The following is a 16429-nucleotide window of genomic DNA, read 5'->3' on the forward strand; positions in this document are numbered from 1 at the left end:
TTGAAAACTACTTAACCCATTTTGTAGAAATTTAGAGAAAAAGAATCAACCAGTCTTATTTAGCCTTAGCATCACCATGTGGCTGCTTGTAAAGCTTTTTAAAAAAAAAAATCATAACTTTAAACCATGAAGCGTAGATTCAAAATGTATTTTTCCTTGTATTTCTTGGTTTAAGACTAATTTTTAATGAAGGTCTGACAATTCCTGACTAAAATGATTTTTTAAATACAGTTTTTCCTCTATAAAATTAAACATTCATGATCAAATAACTAAATAAGCTACAATGTTTCATTTATTATGAGTTTAACAGTCAAAAACACAGATAATTTGATTCATATGGGCAGTGTGGGTGTGATTTGATTGAAAGTGCTGGCAACAAAAGCAAACAACCCAACATCTGTCATCATATTTTGTTTCGATGGTTGCTAAGTAAACTGTGGTTGGTGCTCAGAAGTACACATGATGTTTTTCTAACTAAGCCATGCCCTCTTCAAAACAGTGAGAAGAGCACAGACAAAAAAGACAAATGTATCTTCATCATGTGCATTAATCTAAACTGCTGCAAAAACAAATTAAGAAGCTAATAAAGTTTTTGGGGTCTTTGAAAATCATCCATTAGACAGATCTGTGTTCTCTCTCAGTGCTTTTACAGTGTGCTTTAATAAAATGTCTCACTATTATCCAGGTAAGCGTTCTAACAGACCAGGTGGAGGTGCAAGGTGAAAAGATTCGGGACCTAGACACTTGTCTTGAGCACCATCGTGAGAAACTAAATGCTACTGAGGAGCTGCTTCAACAGGTGAGGCTTCTACAGAGTAGATGGTTGGTTTTATTCAGCTTTGAAGGTGCTATTTCCTCTTCCCAAACTGAGCTCTCCACTGAATACTTTCCCCGCAGCTTTACAAAGTGTGTGTCTTATTCCACAGGAGCTGGTGAACCGGACGGCGCTGGAGACACAGAAGCTGGAGCTCATGACGGAGGTGTCGAGTCTGAAGCTGAAGCTGACTTCTGTGGAGAGAGATCACAGGGACAGTGAGGTAGGACCCTCTCTCTTAAATTGTACCACATCTCCAGCCCTGTGAAATGGATCAGGGATAGCAGACGGTTTTTAGTTGCACCTGCACTTTCATTTCATTTGATGTGTGACTCAGTTCTGGCAGCCTCCCGGTCATTGTTTTAAAGTCACAAAGGTCCGTCTCACTCGGATGGAGGACGGACTCAGATCTGTCATGTGGTGCAGGGTTGAACTTCTTCAAGGGTTACAAAAGAGGCTTAGACACCTCTTGTGCTCCAGCAGCTGTTTCCTGCTAGACCACCCCCATCTCATTCCTCCCACCTCACTGAGGGGCTAGAAGGCTGTGAAAGTTAAAGTTTCCATACACTCTGTCCATATATTTTGAGAATATTATATGGTGTTTTTCAGACAGTAAAAGCTTGAATGGAGTTGAATGATTTGTCTGCAGCTGCACATATTTATTTTTCTTTCCATTTAAGCTCCACTAAGCTTTAAACCCTGAAGAATACGTCATATCAGCTCCATCTCAGAAATGCTGGCGTCTTGTAATTATCTGTTATATTTGTTTTAGTAAGTTTTAGCACCTCTGATGATGCATTTAGTGTCAAAAGTATCACTGATTCTTCTCAGTGTTTAAACTTTAGTCAAACTAGAGCACAGTGCAACTTTCTCTTTATAGTGGTAACTATTTGTGTTGAGGGAAGATGTCCATAAATGAATTTAGGATTCATATAAAAAAGAAACTCCTTAACAGAGCCTAATATATACAGTTGAAACCAGAAGTTTACATACACTGTATAAAAAGACATATAACCTTTTTTTTCCTCACTGTCTGACTTTATATCAGACGAAACTTTTCCTGTTTTAGGTCAGTTAGGATTACAAAAATTATTTATATTTGCTAAATGCCAGAATAATGAAAGGGATCATTTTTTAGACAATTTTTTATTACTTTCTTCAAAGTCAGAAGTTTACATACATTTCATTAGTATTGCCTTTAAACTGTATGACTTGGGTCAAACGTTTTGGGTATCCTTCCACAAGCTTCTCACAATAGTTTGCTGGAATTTTGGCCCATTCCTCCTGACAGAACTGGTGTAACTGAGTCAGGTTTGTAGGCCACCTTGCTCGCACACGCCTTTTCAGCTCTGCCCACACATTTTCTATAGGATTGAGATCAGGGCTTTGTGATGGCCAATCCAAAACATTGACTTTGTTGTCCTTAAGCCACTTTGTAACTAATTTGGCGGTATGCTTAGGGTCATTGTCCATTTGGAAGACCCATTTGCGCCCAAGCTTTAACTTCCTGGCTGATGTCTTGAGATGTTGCTTCAATATTTCTACATAATGTTCTTTCCTCATGATGCCATCTATTTTGTGAAGTGCACCAGTCCCTCCTGCAGCAAAACACCCCCACAACATGATGCTGCCACCCCCGTACTTCACAGTTGGGATGGTGTTCTCAGGCTTGCAAGCTTCCCCCTTTTTCCTCCAAATGTAACGATGGTCATTATGGCCAAACAGTTCAATTTTAGTTTCATCAGACCACAGGACATGTCTCCAAAAATGAAGGTCTTTGTCCCTGTGCTCATTTGCAAACTGTAATCTGGCTTTTTTATGTTGCTTTTGGAGTAATGGCTTCTTCCTCGCTGAGTGGCCTTTCAGCCCATGTCGGTACAGGACTCGTTTCACTGTGGATAATGACACTCTCTTACCAGCTTCAGCCAGCATCTTCACAAGGTCTTTTGCTTTTGTTCTGGGGTTGATACTCACATTTCTCACCAAAGCACGTTCGTCTCTGGGACACAGAACCCGTCTCCTTCCTGAGCGGTATGATGGCTGGACATTCCCATGGTGTTTATACTTGCGTATAATTGTTTGAACAGATGAACGTGGCACCTTCAGGCATCTGGAAATTGTACCCAAGGATGAACCAGACTTGTGGAAGTCCACAATTCTCTTCCTGATATCTTGGCTGATTTCTTTTGATTTCCCCATGATGTCACACGCACAGGAAGCAGTGTGTTTGAGGTGTGCCTTAAAATACATCCACAGGTGTGCCTCTAATTAACTCAAATGTTGTCAATTAACCTATCAGAAGCTTCCAAACCCATCACATCATCATCTGGGCTTTCCCAAATTGTTTAAAGGCATAGTAATCTTAGTGTATGTAAACTTCTGACTTTGAAGAAAGTAATAAAAAATTGTCTAAAAAATGATCCCTCTCATTATTCTGGCATTTAGCAAATATAAATAATTTTTGTAATCCTAACTGACCTAAAACAGGAAAAGTTTCGTCTGATATAAAGTCAGACAGTGAGGAAAAAAAAGGTTATGTCTTTTTATACAGTGTATGTAAACTTCTGGTTTCAACAGTACATATACATTACTCTTACGTCCCTCAAAGTACGATGGGAACTGTAGTAGAGCTGAAGCCATGAATCGATTAGTGAATAGACAGAAATGTTACCTTTTAAATAATCGTGATAACTGATGAATTGTTTAGGTCAGTTATTAAGCAGACATATTCAGCAGTTTCAGCTTCTCAAATGTTCAAAAAGATAACTTTCATGAGTTTTACATCATTGTAAATTATATGTCTTCTGAGCTTTTGTCAGACATTTTCAAATGTCATCTAGGACTAAGTGTTTCCAAATAAAGAAGAAGTGTACAAGACATATATGGATGAAATCAATTCACCCACCCATCCCCCAAACACAGAAGTGCATTATCATCTGCATTTTCATTGTTTTCTGACAAATTCATTGATAAACCCAATTGTTTAAATTGTTAGTTGCATCCCTAAACTACATATTCCTCACAAATTGTGAATTTAATGATAAAACAACTGGGGCAAAATGTGTGTTTTGTTCTGTGTTTTTGCGAGTATCCTCCATTATATACAGATATTTGTTGTGTTAGAAACCTTTTAGATATCCAGCATTTTCAAGTCCTGCAGTTCATTTATAGTACCATTCATGTAGCCTGAAAATAATATATTGCATGTCTAGCTGGGAAATGTGACTTTGCACTGAGCCTGTAAATAAAGTGAGTGAAACGGAGCGAAGATGACCTGGAGTTCAAAGTTAAAAATGAATGGGTTGCGGATGATAAATAACAACACACATTTCATTTTAATCACACTCCTACACTGGCACTGATGGGGGTAAAAGCAGTTTTTCAGTTACTACCTATGATTCTTCTCGTTAGACCAGGACTTGTTTCCGTGTGTGGACTGAGCTTCTCAAATTCTCTCCTGAGGGACATCAGTCGGATAATAATGTTTGGTGCCTTTGGCAGGACTTCTCCCCCCCCCCATGTTAAAAAATCAGAAATCTCTCCCACACAGCCTCCAAAAACCTCCCCAGTGAAGGTTTCGCTCTGAGTTTAATGGGTAATGGGAGTTCTTTTCTCCTCTCCAGGGCTTTTACCAAGAAGTAACGGACCTGCGGTTCAGGGTGACTGACATGGAGAATGAAAGACTGCAGTGTGAGAAGAAACTCAAAGCTACCAAAGTGAGTGTGTGCAGTTCACTGCTGAAGGAAGTCCAGTCAGCACTCACTTCATTATTTCACATTGAACTTTGACAGCAGATCTGAATTGATTCGCCCTTTTTTTGAAATGCATCATTACATGTTTAAAACCTTGTGATTACCTCCATGACGTTGTGTCTCTGCTCATTCCTTCCTTTGCCTCCCCGTTCTTTCACCCTTTTCCACTCCTCCTCCCTCTCGACTGTTATTTTAACATCTTTCTGCAACATGCTAACCTGTCAAGCGTCCAAAGTGGAACACTGAGCGGTTCACTGGAGATGAGGTGAACGAGGTTTAATCTCCAGCCTGTACTCTACTTCTTTCTGGCCCCCTAAGATCCTCTAAACCTGCTCCTTCTCCACTGCTGCACCCTGTTTTCCTGACTTTCACCACACTCGCTGTAAGTGCTTCCACCTGTACCGGTCACAGGATTTGTACCAGGTTCAAATCCTCTACTAGCTTATATATACTAACACCTATAGACTGATAGAATATATTAATGTTATAGTTTTAGTAACAATAAGCACATTCTTCTTTTCATGGTACGTCTCTGCTCATAAAGCTACACTTCTTGTTCATCGGTACATCTTGATTAAAATTAGTTTAATGAGCAGTTCGTTCTTCACGCACTTTTGATAAGACGGTGTGTGTGCATCCAGTATTTAATACACTCTGGTTTATATACTAACCATATAATATGCTCTAGTAGTTTGGTTTAGTACCTTGGTTCCCAAACTGTGGAGGATTCCCATGTATATTTTTCAGATGTAGCTTCTTTTTTTTTTCTTGTTAAAGACTCAATACCTTCACCTCTACTGACATCTAACAGCCTTCAAACTAAAGAGATAACATCACAAACAATAGTGGAGAGCCAAGCAATAAAATGAGTTGAAAAATAATTGGAATAACATTACCTAGAACACAAACTGTTTCTTTCCATCCATGTTTCTTGTGTGCAAACATGCAAGTTAAACTTCACCCAAACCTCCGTAGTTTTTACTCACAATAGACATTTGCTCGATAAGTATCACCTGTTTTGTTTTTTTAGTCAACAATGCTCCCATCTTGATATTGAATCTTTTTATGATCATTTGTTCTTCATAAATGAGTTTCATTAAACAGTTTGAGAACCACCGGCCATCTCACAAGACCTACAGTGTGTTAAATAGTGAACACATAGTTTAACTAACTGACTAACTAACTAACTAACTAACTAACTGACCTACTGTTTATTGACTAATTTATTTCCCAAAAGTCAGCAGATTTCAATCAAGAATGAAAATAAGCCCTAGTTGGATGCTGCAGTCATTATAACATTATCCTGTAATTGACCTGGTTTGTTATGATGAATTATGCTGTAAGTATTGGTAATGTCATTCCTTTTTCTCAGGGGCTAATTTCATATTAATCATATACTCAGTAATGTGCGTCTGGGCTCTAAAAACTTCAAATAAAAAGATAATCCAAAAATGATCTTGTCTCCAGACTTAATTAATTACAGTCATCCTCCCAAGCCTGAATTACAGAGTAATGACTTTCTGTCTTCTCTCATCTGTAGGAGGAGCTGGAGCTTCTGCAGCAGCAGCTGGAGGAGCGGGAGTTGGAGCTGAGGAGGCTGAAGGACGAGAGCAGACTGAGGGTGGAGAGCTTCAACAGAGCTGACGGGGGAGAGAGAGGTGGGAGCTGTTTTAATAATTCTCTGAGATCTGCTTGTGCCATTTCATGGAGTCCAACTCTAATATTACAAAAGGGTTTATGAGGATTGGACAAATAAGCATTCCTCATTCCAGTAACACTAGATCCCCCCTCCAGCACCCCTCCTGAACAAATAATGAGTACTTTTCTTTCATTTGGGTTTGAGAAATTAAATTCCTCCATTAATCTTTTTTTCACTATCTTACATTTCATAGACAGTCTGAACTGTGATGAGGTGATTTGAGGATCTTTTGACTTAACTTCTTATCTGTCTGTGGGTCCATACCAAACATCTGACTATTTGATTCCACTATTCCTTCTACCCGCTGCCGACATTATCTTATCCTCTGCGATGGTAAAGGAATGCCATTTATTTGAAAGGGAGTCTCTTGTAAGGGTCTGCTTGTGTACATGAGCTGAATAACAGTCTTATGTATTGTGTTTGATCTCTCAACTCCCTTTTACAGACACTAGTTGTTAATTCAGACACTGACAACATCAACCTTGCAAAAGCTACACCTCTAACTGGGTCAGAGCTCCACTTTTGCAAAAAACCAACCAAACTGCAGCTAATGATTTTGAAGCTAAGTGGTGTTTGGGGATTTTTAAATTGTAATGCAATTAGGTAGAGAAATCTACAGTTTGCTGGCTTTCCTCCAGCGAAGTCAGAGGTCCAGGTCACCTACAGATGAAGAAAATGTTGCTCAACTTTTCAGCTCTGTAGAAGCTCATTTGCACCCTGCTTGTATTCAGATTGTTAAATAAACCACAGTCGGCCCAACCAAGAGCCCACCCTGACTCTCGTACTGTATACAGTAGGGTTGAGTTCTGATAGAGGTTACCATATTTGGGAAGCTCACAGTGTAACTCATCGTATCACATCTTTGAGCTACTTTTCATAGCTTTTTAGCTTTATGGCTGAAAACCTCTGTTCTTTGAACATCAATCTGTAGGTTTTGGTTCTCAAACATTATATTTTTATTGAGCTTTTGTGACTTAAACCTGCAGGAGCTGATTTTTGGGACAGAAACAAGTTGTGAACAAAACCTTTACATATTATCATCTCAATTAAGTATCTCTCCCCACTCATCAAATCTAAATATTCTCTCTCCTTTTAGCTCTTGTTTGGTCTCCATCAACAGTTAAGCTGCTAAATTCTCCACTATGTTCAGCTTGTCACTAACTTTCTCTGTTTGCTGTCCAGTGCTGGACGAATAGTGTACAGTGGGTTTTTAAAGCAGTGCTGCTGAGTCTAAAGCCCAACTGATATATCCGTCAGTCGATTTGATCAGCCGATATTGATCTCAGATATATCGGTATCTGTGAATGTTGTCAGATATGTGCCAATATAAATATTTTTCTTAAAGTTAAAGGCAGCATTTTATGTATATTTTACCCGTTTTGTTAATTCAAGTTTCATATATGCATATGTTAAAGTTTTAGTGCACTGATGTCATTTTATACAATAAAGTTTATTGTTAAACTGTAAAATACCTTCAATACACTTGAGAGATCATTACAAAAAAACATGTGTTTATCCATGTATTCTGTATTTCTACATATAATAATAATAATATATATATTGATATCAGAATCATTTTACTCCCTAATATCGGTGTCGACATCAGCCCCAAAAATCCAGTATTGGTCCGGCTCTCGCTCTGGTCAGTGAGACTGAACCAAATCATGGAAAGTTGTATTTCATAAAGCCAAAACAATGAGCCGGAAACCACTAAAAATTCTCCACAGACTCCTTTTCATATTTGAATCCCTTGCTCATCTGAAAATATTGATCAGAGCAGTTTTAAAGTTGTTAAAATCAGAAACAAAACCGCAGATTTCATATTGGATACTGATGTAAGGATTAAATGATATTAAACCTGAACTCTACTTCTTTACCACAATATAATCAGAAGCTCTACTCGTGTAAACACATTTAGAGCTCATGAGGTTTTCCTTGAGGATAAACCTGGTTTGTATTAGATTACCTAGTGGTTGGCACATGTTTAATTGTATAGCACTCCTGCTCAAACACACAAAATCCCACTATTTTCAATCAATACTTTGTGGTGATAATTGCATTAAGTTCATTGCAGCAACAAGCTGAGACATAAACCCTGCCGACAGGAACACTGAGTCCCTGTGACTTCATTATTTCTGATTTCTGCTGACTCGTTTCAGAGTCGGGTGAGTTGAAGCTACACTAAACCTTCCACAAGGATAAAGCATGTTTCTTTTTTCTGTTTGTTTTTTCCAGATGCAGAAATGTTGAAGATGAAGATGGTGTTGCAGTCGCTGACGTCAGTCAACGATGACAAGGTACAGTGTGATGTGACAACGTGGTCGCTGATTAAAATTTTAAAGCAGTCGTCACCGTAACGTTATGTGTGTTTATTTACAGGAGCGAAGGATAAAAGAGCTGGAGGAGTCGCTCACAAAATGCAAGAAAGTGCAGGAACTGGTCAAAGGTCTGACTGTGTTCAAGATTATATAATAAATAATGTTACTCATTATTTACAAATGTACTAACCTTGATATGTGCTTCACTTCACCACATTAATATTGAATGAAAGTTGAATCAAAGCAACTTCACTTGTTGTTAAGGCTGATAAAAATAATATCTGACATGAAAATCTATATTCTTAAGATTTGTCAAATTTGTAGATTAAATTAGAGGTTTAATTAATAATTGATAGTAGGGCAACAATTATAAAGATTGGTTAATTTCAAGAAAACTTTTGCTGGTTCCAGTTCCAGTTTGGCCTTTGTGAGGCTTTTCTCTGTTTTTAAATCATTTTAAGTTAGGGTTAGGGTGATTTAAATATTTAAATTTGTTGGACAAAACAAGATTACAGACTACTTCTTGGGCTCTTGGAAACTGTTATCAGCATTTTCCACCATTTTTTTTCGACAATTGATTATTTGAAAACATATTTGACAGATGAATCAATAATAAAAAATAATGTTTTTTGCAGCCCTATATAAAATGATTTATTAATTGGGAACCATTTCACCTCCAAATTACCACAAATGTGAAGAAAATAAACTTAAAGAGAGATTTTTAACTCAAAAGACTGTTTTCATATACTCAATAACATTTACTTTTATCTAATTCATATCATAAAGTTTTATGGGTGAATAAACTCCAGTAAATCCCTGATTACTGTCCTAATTGTCCTCTCAGAGAAGTTGAAGGAAGACGACTATGACGATATCCCCGATGATCCCTCACTTCCTGTAGCCATGGAGGTGGATCAGGTCACTCTGGTGTTGGAGGGGGAGACAGGAAGGAGCTCTGGCGAGGTAAACACAACCTCTGTCAAAACAATTTGCACACAGGATGAACCCTAGACTGTAAACTTCCTTAGAAAAAAAGAATTAAAATTCAGCCTCACACTTTTGTTTGGCTTATTATTTGTGATAATGAGTAAGTGTTCTGCTGTCGGATGGGGAAAAATGTCCAATTAATCCTGTTTTTCTCTGTTACATTCTGCCTTTTCTCAGTCTATTCCGTGTATAGCGGTGCTGTCTGAAATGAATGAACTGGACAGAGAACGTCAATTACAGGCGGCAGAAAGGTAACGCCAACGCTCATCTGACTTTACTGTCTACTTCCTGCTCCTGCATGTTATTTAAAAAAACCCACTAATGCTCTGCAGCTTAAGGAAATACAAGTAGACTAAATACAAGGAAATGGAGAAAACATCTTTACCAAATGACCAAAAGAAAAAAATGCTTTAAGTAAATACAACTCAATCTAATTAAGAAACGCATTCACCAGCATCACATATGTTATATAAAGAAATGAAGTATAATACAAATACAATAATGCTTGTAATGATTGTCATAATATAACAACAGAAAACAATAAAAACTTTTTCTGTCCCCTGACATCTAAGTTTAAGTTTCAGTGCTCAGCCACCAAACCTCCTGCTTTTCTGCTTTATTTAGTCTCACGGGTGAATTTCATGCATTGAATACTTTGAATTATTCACACACAATTTATTCTAGCTGATGTTTTTTTCTAAAGGTGATTTAATTTCCCAAAGCACACAGTTTGTCCTGAACAGTCTGAGTTTATTACAGCTGATGTTGCATTCAGCGTGTTGCCAGTTGCGCTCACTAGAAGTTGCCAGTTCAAATTTTAGTTTCAGTTGTTTCAACCAACACATTACTTACTCATGTTACCATATTTGTTTTTTAACTTCTTTTTTTTTTTTTCAATCAGTCACTGAAGGTCTGTTTTCACTCATAGCGACTTTGGTCTGAAATGTTGTACTTTGTAAAGAATTTAGTTTAAGAAATACAGAGACAGCAGACACAGTTTATCTTATCTGGCTTTGTGTAATCATCCATTTGGCATTTGTTTATGCAAGAGAAAGATTGTGTTGAATAGCATTTTACATTTCTAGGAAAATCATTTTTATTTGGACTCAACTCCTTTTTTTTCTTTTCTTCTTTTTATACCATTAATCTGACTTTGTCAACATAGTAACTGTACTTTTACTTGTAGCAGAGAATATTTCAGAGCTCTTTAATTACTAGTTTAGTTCTTGATTAAGGTTGATTATTTTTCCTTGTTTGTTTCGTTTTTCAGTTCCCCAGACATCCCACAGCCAGGCAGCACTGACCAGGTAAGACAAGGCCGTCTCTGATGTGCACAGGTCGAGTCGAGTCGACTGACCTGACTTTTAACTGCTTAAATTGCCTGATAAAGTTATACTAGTTCCAATAGTGTTCATTCATTTTCTTTCTCAACTTCATATATTATGGAGAATATCATAATATTATTCTTCATGTGGTCACAGGACCAATCACAGGATTCACTGTGTGTTGCTGCCCTGCAGATTGTCCTTTTCTGACATCTAGTGGTTAAATAGTGAAACTACACTGCCCCCCCTTCAAAATGAAATTATTTATCTATATTATTATCTATATTCTGACATCTGTGTTTGAACTTTTTTCTCACAGACTAAAGATAAAACAAGAACTGGTTCCTCCTCGTCGAGTAAAATAAACGCCACGAGTGATGAAAATTTTGGTACCAAGAAAGCCCGCGCCTCCTTCGGTCGTGGCTTCTTCAAGCTGCGTGGAGGCAAGCAAACGGCCAGCGCTCCAAATCTGGGTGAGCTCCTGATTTCCATGCAGTCCTGGAAATGTACATAATTCATATTTTTCACTATATTAATATGTCTTTATGTTTTGTTACCGATTCTCATGTTTTTACCACGGGTGGTAATTTGTGAAGATCGCTCACGGAGTGCAAGTGCACCTGCGTTAGGTACAGTAGAGCAGAGTGGCCTTTTTGGACCACAGCTCTGGATGATACAGCTGGATGTACATACAGACAATACTGACACTGTAATGTGACCATTTCACTTGTAGCAAATGATCACATTGTCACACTGTCTCTGATACACACAAACTTTCCCCCCACTTTTTTCTAAATCAGTGATTCTCAACCTTTTTTACTCGTGACCCTTGGACACAATCACACATCAAAGAGTCGTGAGCAATTAAATTAAAGAGTCATTTTTCTCCAGACTGTTAGGCCTAAAGAGATAAAACAACATTTTTATACAATATTTAACAAGGAAAGTTGGGAATCACTGCTCTGATCTTCATTAAAACATAGTTTTTTAATTTAATTTAATTTAGTTTTTCTTGTTTCTTGTCTGTGGTTTGGGGTGTTTGTCAGTGATTTCACTAAATCATCCAGCTGTCCCTCATTCATGACTTCAGACCATCTGCAGTTCAGCTGTTTTGATGGTGGCCGGTTTCAATAATGAAGCATTTCTCATTCGCTGAAAATGAGAAAACCGTAGTAGTGTGTTTCATAGTAATCGATTAATCGTTTGCATGGGTGGTCTTAGTTGTGATGTTCGAGGTTAATGAACTAGGACAGTAAAATAAACACCTAGATTGTAGCAGTTCCTCTTCTAGTTGATGCTGTAGTGTTGTTTGAAGCTGATAGATTACTCAAAGAAAGTCTTGTAGTGCTAATTGTCCAAAATCTGATCTGTTCTCAGTGGTGATGGGTGGTCCAGTTTTATTTAAGTATTTCTCTGCAGTCGTTTTAGTAGGTACGTAATTATTTTTACAGCTGAGACAGAACGTAAAGGCACAGAACACCTGGACTTGGCTGGTGCTCCTTCTAGGAAATCCCAGGATGGAGCTCCCCTGCCCTCCTCACCCGAAACCAAAAAGAAGTCCAAAGGCTTTAAGAAATTCTTCGGCAGGTAACAAGCTGTGATCCGTCAGCTGCTTTCACATTATTATAACTTCACGTCTGGTCATTTATTTTGCGATATTCACTCCTGAAGGCTAAAGAGGAGTCACTCCACCTCCTTCAACCTCGACGATGCTGCAGAGATGGAGTTCAGGAGGGGTGGAGTCAGAGCCACAGCCGGCCCTCGCCTCGGCTGGTCACGAGAAATAAAACACAAGTAGGTGGAATAATAGTGATGCATTTGAACCATAACCTATAATGCAGTGTAAATATATATTTAAGAAACATGTTTTCACCTACCACCTACAGAAATAATGATAGGTAAAGTTTTCTGACATTTTATAGACAAAATAATTACTCGATTAATCAAAAAATGTACTGCAAGATCAATCAATAACAATATAAAGCATTAGTTGCAGCCCTACAGTCTTCCTTAGGGAAAAGAAAATGCTGTATACAGAAAATAAATTGCATTATTATTTATTATTTCTTCTTCTAAACGACTTAAATGTTTTGTCGATGCTGTTTCTGTAGATTTAACGTCACCAATACTCTTTCTCTGTCCCTGCCAGTGCTGTCGATGTTCCTTTCTCACGGTGGAATAAGGAGGAAGTGTGTGACTGGCTGCATGAGCAGGGCCTCGGGTTATATGTCGCCCAAGGCCAGAGCTGGATCAAATCTGGACAAACACTACTGCAGGCTTCACAACACGATCTGGAGAAGGTGGGAGTGTCTTTATGAGAAAGATTTACTGCTACCACAGTGCTGCTTTGTGTTTTTATGTGGCATATTTTTAGATTTCAGGGCAGCGACCTGAAAAGAAATAATAAGAAAATGAGTTGAAGTTTGTTGGTTGTATTTGACCTTTTGTCAGTTCCCGCCTAGTCTATTTTGGATTGTTTGGCTTTTGACAATTTCCTGTTTTTAGTGGTGTCAGAAATCCTAAATGAGCTAAAACACCAGATTTTAATCTCTTAAATGTCTGTGCTACATAATATATATCATATAATGGTGTTAAGCAGCCTGATAAAGTAAACCTCTTATTTCCGGCCTTTCAAATTTTAGCTTAAAGTTTAAAGTAGATGAATTTCTTGGAGGTTAAACTCCAAGAAATTGGATGCAAAATTGCTCCGTTTCACCTTTGACCTGCTGCTGTCTGACATTTCCTGTATGTGATGTTTTGTTTTCCTGTTAACATCATCAGGAGCTGGGCATGAAGCAGCCTCTCCACAGGAAGAAGCTCCAGCTGGCCCTGCAGGCTCTCGGGTCAGAGGAAGAGGATCTGAAGGGCAAACTGGACCACAACTGGGTTACCAGTGAGTGTGATGTCATCTTCACAGCCTGAGAAAATGACCGTATGGTATCTTTAACCTTTAGATTAAATGCATGATGTTGATGTTTCAGGATGGCTGGATGACATCGGCCTCCCGCAGTATAAAAATCACTTTGACGAAGGCCGGGTTGATGGACGCATGCTGCACTACATGACAGTGGTGAGCTCTTACTGGAGACTGTATGAAAGCTTGAGGAGCTCGTTTGTCATTAAAGTGACAAGAAACCTTTATATTCTGCCTGAATTTGCCCACTAAATAAATCATTCAACAGGTGACATGACTTTGTGGTAACTTTGTTGTTTGATGCTGTGGCTGTTTCCCAGGAGGACTTGCTGTCTATGAAGGTGGGCAGCGTTCTCCATCACCTCAGCATCAAGAGGGCCATTCAGGTTCTCCGCCTCAACTCCTACGAACCCAACTGTCTCAGGCGACGACCGTCTGATGAGGTATCGCACAGAAGTCACAACCCACACATTTTGATTTTTGTTTTTAAGTATTTTTTGAGTTATTTTGGATCAATCTGCTTCTGAAACATGCATTTTTTTTACTGTACAGAACAACATCACACCGGCAGAGATCTCCCAGTGGACGAACCACAGAGTGATGGAGTGGCTCCGCTCTGTGGATTTAGCCGAATACGCCCCGAATCTGAGAGGCAGCGGAGTTCATGGAGGGCTGATGGTGAGAGGAAATGGATGAGGATGAAGATTAGGGGAAAGTTTGGATAAATTAGATGAAATTTAGCAATTTATTTGTGGAATAATTACGATAGCAGCACATTATGGAACATGTTAAATGAAATTAGCAAAAAAGTAAAATTAATACAAGGCATGATTCAATTAATCTGTTAAGAACTTTCTCAAATCAATTAGTCGTTTGGTCTTTAAATTTCAGAAGATGTAAAATATTGACCAGTTTCCAAAGCCCAAGGTGAAGTCCTCAAATGTTGTTTTACATATTAAGTTAGAAGACTAAAGTAACCATAAAATCTTTATATTTTAGAAGCTAGACCCAGATAATTTGGCTTCTTTTTCTAACAATTACTTTAAATGATTATTCTATTATCAGAATAGTTGGCTGTTCATTTTTGTGTCAATCAATTATTCATTGCAGCTCTGAACTGATAACTTCTATGAAATGTTTCTAAAGTAAAGGCAGTCGAAGTGTCCAATCACTGCAGTATTTTGTATGCTTTAAGAATGTGTTATCACTTTAAGTGGATCAGAGGTTATTTGTAGAGTTCATTTTTTGGTAAAGAGATCTACTCACTTTGAATAAACTCAAAAAGGTTTGGTTTGGTTTACTGATAACAACCTTTATTAGACATAAAATGTCACAAATGTTAAGGCAGAAGAAAGAGAAGAACTACATGACTGACTAATATGACCAATATCTAATTACTTTTTCACAAAGCAGACAAGATAACAAGTATCTGTCATGACCGTTCCCCTCGTTGACCTCTCCCCATGATGTTTTCTCAAATATCTGCGTGCTCTGAAGGTGTTGGAGCCTCGCTTCAACGTGGAGTCGCTCGCCCTTCTGCTCAACATCCCTCCCAACAAAACCCTGCTGAGACGCCACCTGGCTACACATTTCCACCTGCTCATCGGCTCCGAGGCCCAGCGGCTCAAACAGGAGTGTCTGGAAAACCCAGACTACACCGTCCTCAGCGCCACCGCCAAGGTCAAGGTAAATGCCTCACAAACTAATCCCTCTCTGTCCAGCTGGGCTTTGGACAGATTGATTCATATAAGATGGAAAATATTTCATATTTTCTTTGTTGTTGCAGCTTTTGTCCAGGATCATTTTCATATAGTGATACTATGTCTTGACTTATTTTTCATCAGGCCTTTTATCAATGAATAATAATAATATTGTTTAACATTATATGGTTGATGTTGGTAGCTGCTTAACATGCTTTCAGTGCAAACTTTTACTGTTTTTATGGTGTAAATTCTGTTTTTGTGGTTTTATAACCCGGACCAATACAAGACTAGAAAATACTGCTGTTGTAAAATACTGTTTCTGACCACTCAAAGTGCTTTTACACTACATGTCACATGCCCTCATTCACACACACATTCACACACTGATGGCAGAAGCTGCCATGCAAGGTGACAACCTGCCCATCAGGAGTTCAAATGCTCATTCACACCCACACCCACACACACACACACACTCTGATGTGGGTTCAGTATGTGTGTGTAAGTGTCTAGTAGACACTTTGACATGCTGACTGGAGGAGCCAGGGATCAAACCACCAATCTTTTGATTAGTGGACGACCTGCTCTTTTTTCTGAACCACAGCCATTCATTTGAACATGAATCTAACAATTATTTTTTATTATAGATTAAAACTTTTTTTTGGGAATAATAAATGATGTCACCCATAAAATGTCAGAAAACAGTAAAACATGTCCATCATAGTTTTCTTTACCCTTTTATTTAATTATTGATGTCCCACTGTGATTGGAAACCTGGTTTGTAAAGGGGACCTTGCCAAGACAGCAGCATTAAAAGTTGCTAATAGATATTTAAATAACAAATAAAGGCTAAAAGTAAGCACGTAGGGTTTTAACCCAAGGTCACCAAACAGTTTTGTCCGACAAGAAGTAAAACATGC

The 16429-nt window shown here is 38.3% G+C and overlaps 1 protein-coding gene across 1 annotated transcript in view; it reads left to right on the top strand.

The window, feature by feature from the left end:
* LOC134004297 (liprin-beta-1-like) overlaps nt 1-16429 on the top strand; it is a 31182-nt gene that overhangs the window by 13226 nt on the left and 1527 nt on the right. The window contains exons 5-22 of the mRNA XM_062443521.1: nt 686-799; nt 927-1037; nt 4438-4530; nt 6107-6224; nt 8501-8562; nt 8645-8711; nt 9428-9546; nt 9748-9821; nt 10841-10877; nt 11215-11368; nt 12347-12482; nt 12567-12689; nt 13045-13195; nt 13677-13788; nt 13877-13965; nt 14130-14252; nt 14362-14487; nt 15307-15495. Coding sequence (XP_062299505.1) covers nt 686-799; nt 927-1037; nt 4438-4530; nt 6107-6224; nt 8501-8562; nt 8645-8711; nt 9428-9546; nt 9748-9821; nt 10841-10877; nt 11215-11368; nt 12347-12482; nt 12567-12689; nt 13045-13195; nt 13677-13788; nt 13877-13965; nt 14130-14252; nt 14362-14487; nt 15307-15495 — 1998 coding nt within the window. The remainder of the gene's footprint in view (nt 1-685; nt 800-926; nt 1038-4437; nt 4531-6106; nt 6225-8500; nt 8563-8644; nt 8712-9427; nt 9547-9747; nt 9822-10840; nt 10878-11214; nt 11369-12346; nt 12483-12566; nt 12690-13044; nt 13196-13676; nt 13789-13876; nt 13966-14129; nt 14253-14361; nt 14488-15306; nt 15496-16429) is intronic.

Source organism: Scomber scombrus, chromosome 22 (genome assembly GCF_963691925.1).
Source record: "Scomber scombrus chromosome 22, fScoSco1.1, whole genome shotgun sequence".
NCBI lineage: Eukaryota > Metazoa > Chordata > Actinopteri > Scombriformes > Scombridae > Scomber > Scomber scombrus.